General features: G+C 73.7%; 1 protein-coding gene across 1 annotated transcript; it reads left to right on the top strand.

Moving 5' to 3' along the window:
• Positions 1–4: 4 nt before the first annotated feature.
• LOC118158931 (peptidyl-prolyl cis-trans isomerase A-like) lies at positions 5–607 on the top strand (the record flags this gene model as incomplete). Its single annotated transcript, XM_035313594.1, has 2 exons — positions 5–222; positions 391–607. Coding segments are annotated over 2 exons (354 nt in total), but the record flags the coding sequence as incomplete, so codon positions are not given.
• Between the last annotated feature and the right edge of the window lie 146 nt (positions 608–753).

Raw genomic sequence — 753 nt, 5'->3', positions numbered from 1 at the left:
CCCCCCCCCCCCCCCCCCGAGCCCCGAGCCGAGCTCCCGCACTTGGCAGGGCGGCGACTTCACGCGCCATAACGGCACCGGCGGCAAGTCCATCTACGGGGAGAAGTTCGCCGACGAGAACTTCATCCTGAAGCACACGGGGCCCGGCATCCTGTCCATGGCCAACGCCGGCCCCAACACGAACGGCTCCCAGTTCTTCATCTGCACGGCCAAGACCGAGTGGTGAGCTGGGGGGGGGGGACGCGTGCTGGGCAAAACCCCCCCTGCCCGGGGGGGCCGCTCCCGGCGCGCTGCGGGTGCTGCGGTCCCTTCGCTGCCCCGGGAGGGGTGGGGGGGATGCGGGGGCGGCGTCACCCCCGCGGCGGCGTCACCCCCCCAGTGTGCCCGCAGGTTGGACGGGAAGCACGTCGTGTTCGGCCGCGTCAAGGAGGGGATGAACGTGGTGGAGGCCATGGAGCGCTGCGGCTCCAAGGACGGCAAGACGAGCAAGCAGATCACCATCTCCGACTGCGGGCAGCTCTCGTAAACCCCTTCTGTCTTCACGAGCGACCATTCCGCCTGCGGCCCCGGGGCAGCACGCCTGGCGCAGCCCCCCAGCCCCCACCCCCCCAAAATCCCCCCCCCCCCCCCCCCCCCCCGGGGGGGGGCCCCCCCCCGGCCCCCCCCCCCCCCTCCTGCTGCTGGCACCTGGGGGCAGGTCAGGCCCTCAGTAGGCTCCAGAGTGAACAGCCCGGGGCTGGGCCTGGGGGGGGG

The sequence above is a fragment of the Oxyura jamaicensis genome, unplaced genomic scaffold (assembly GCF_011077185.1).
Source record: "Oxyura jamaicensis isolate SHBP4307 breed ruddy duck unplaced genomic scaffold, BPBGC_Ojam_1.0 oxyUn_random_OJ61559, whole genome shotgun sequence".
Classification (NCBI taxonomy): Eukaryota; Metazoa; Chordata; class Aves; order Anseriformes; family Anatidae; genus Oxyura; species Oxyura jamaicensis.
The sequence above is the reverse complement of the archived record's forward strand: the minus strand, read 5'-3'. Positions and strand labels throughout refer to the sequence as shown.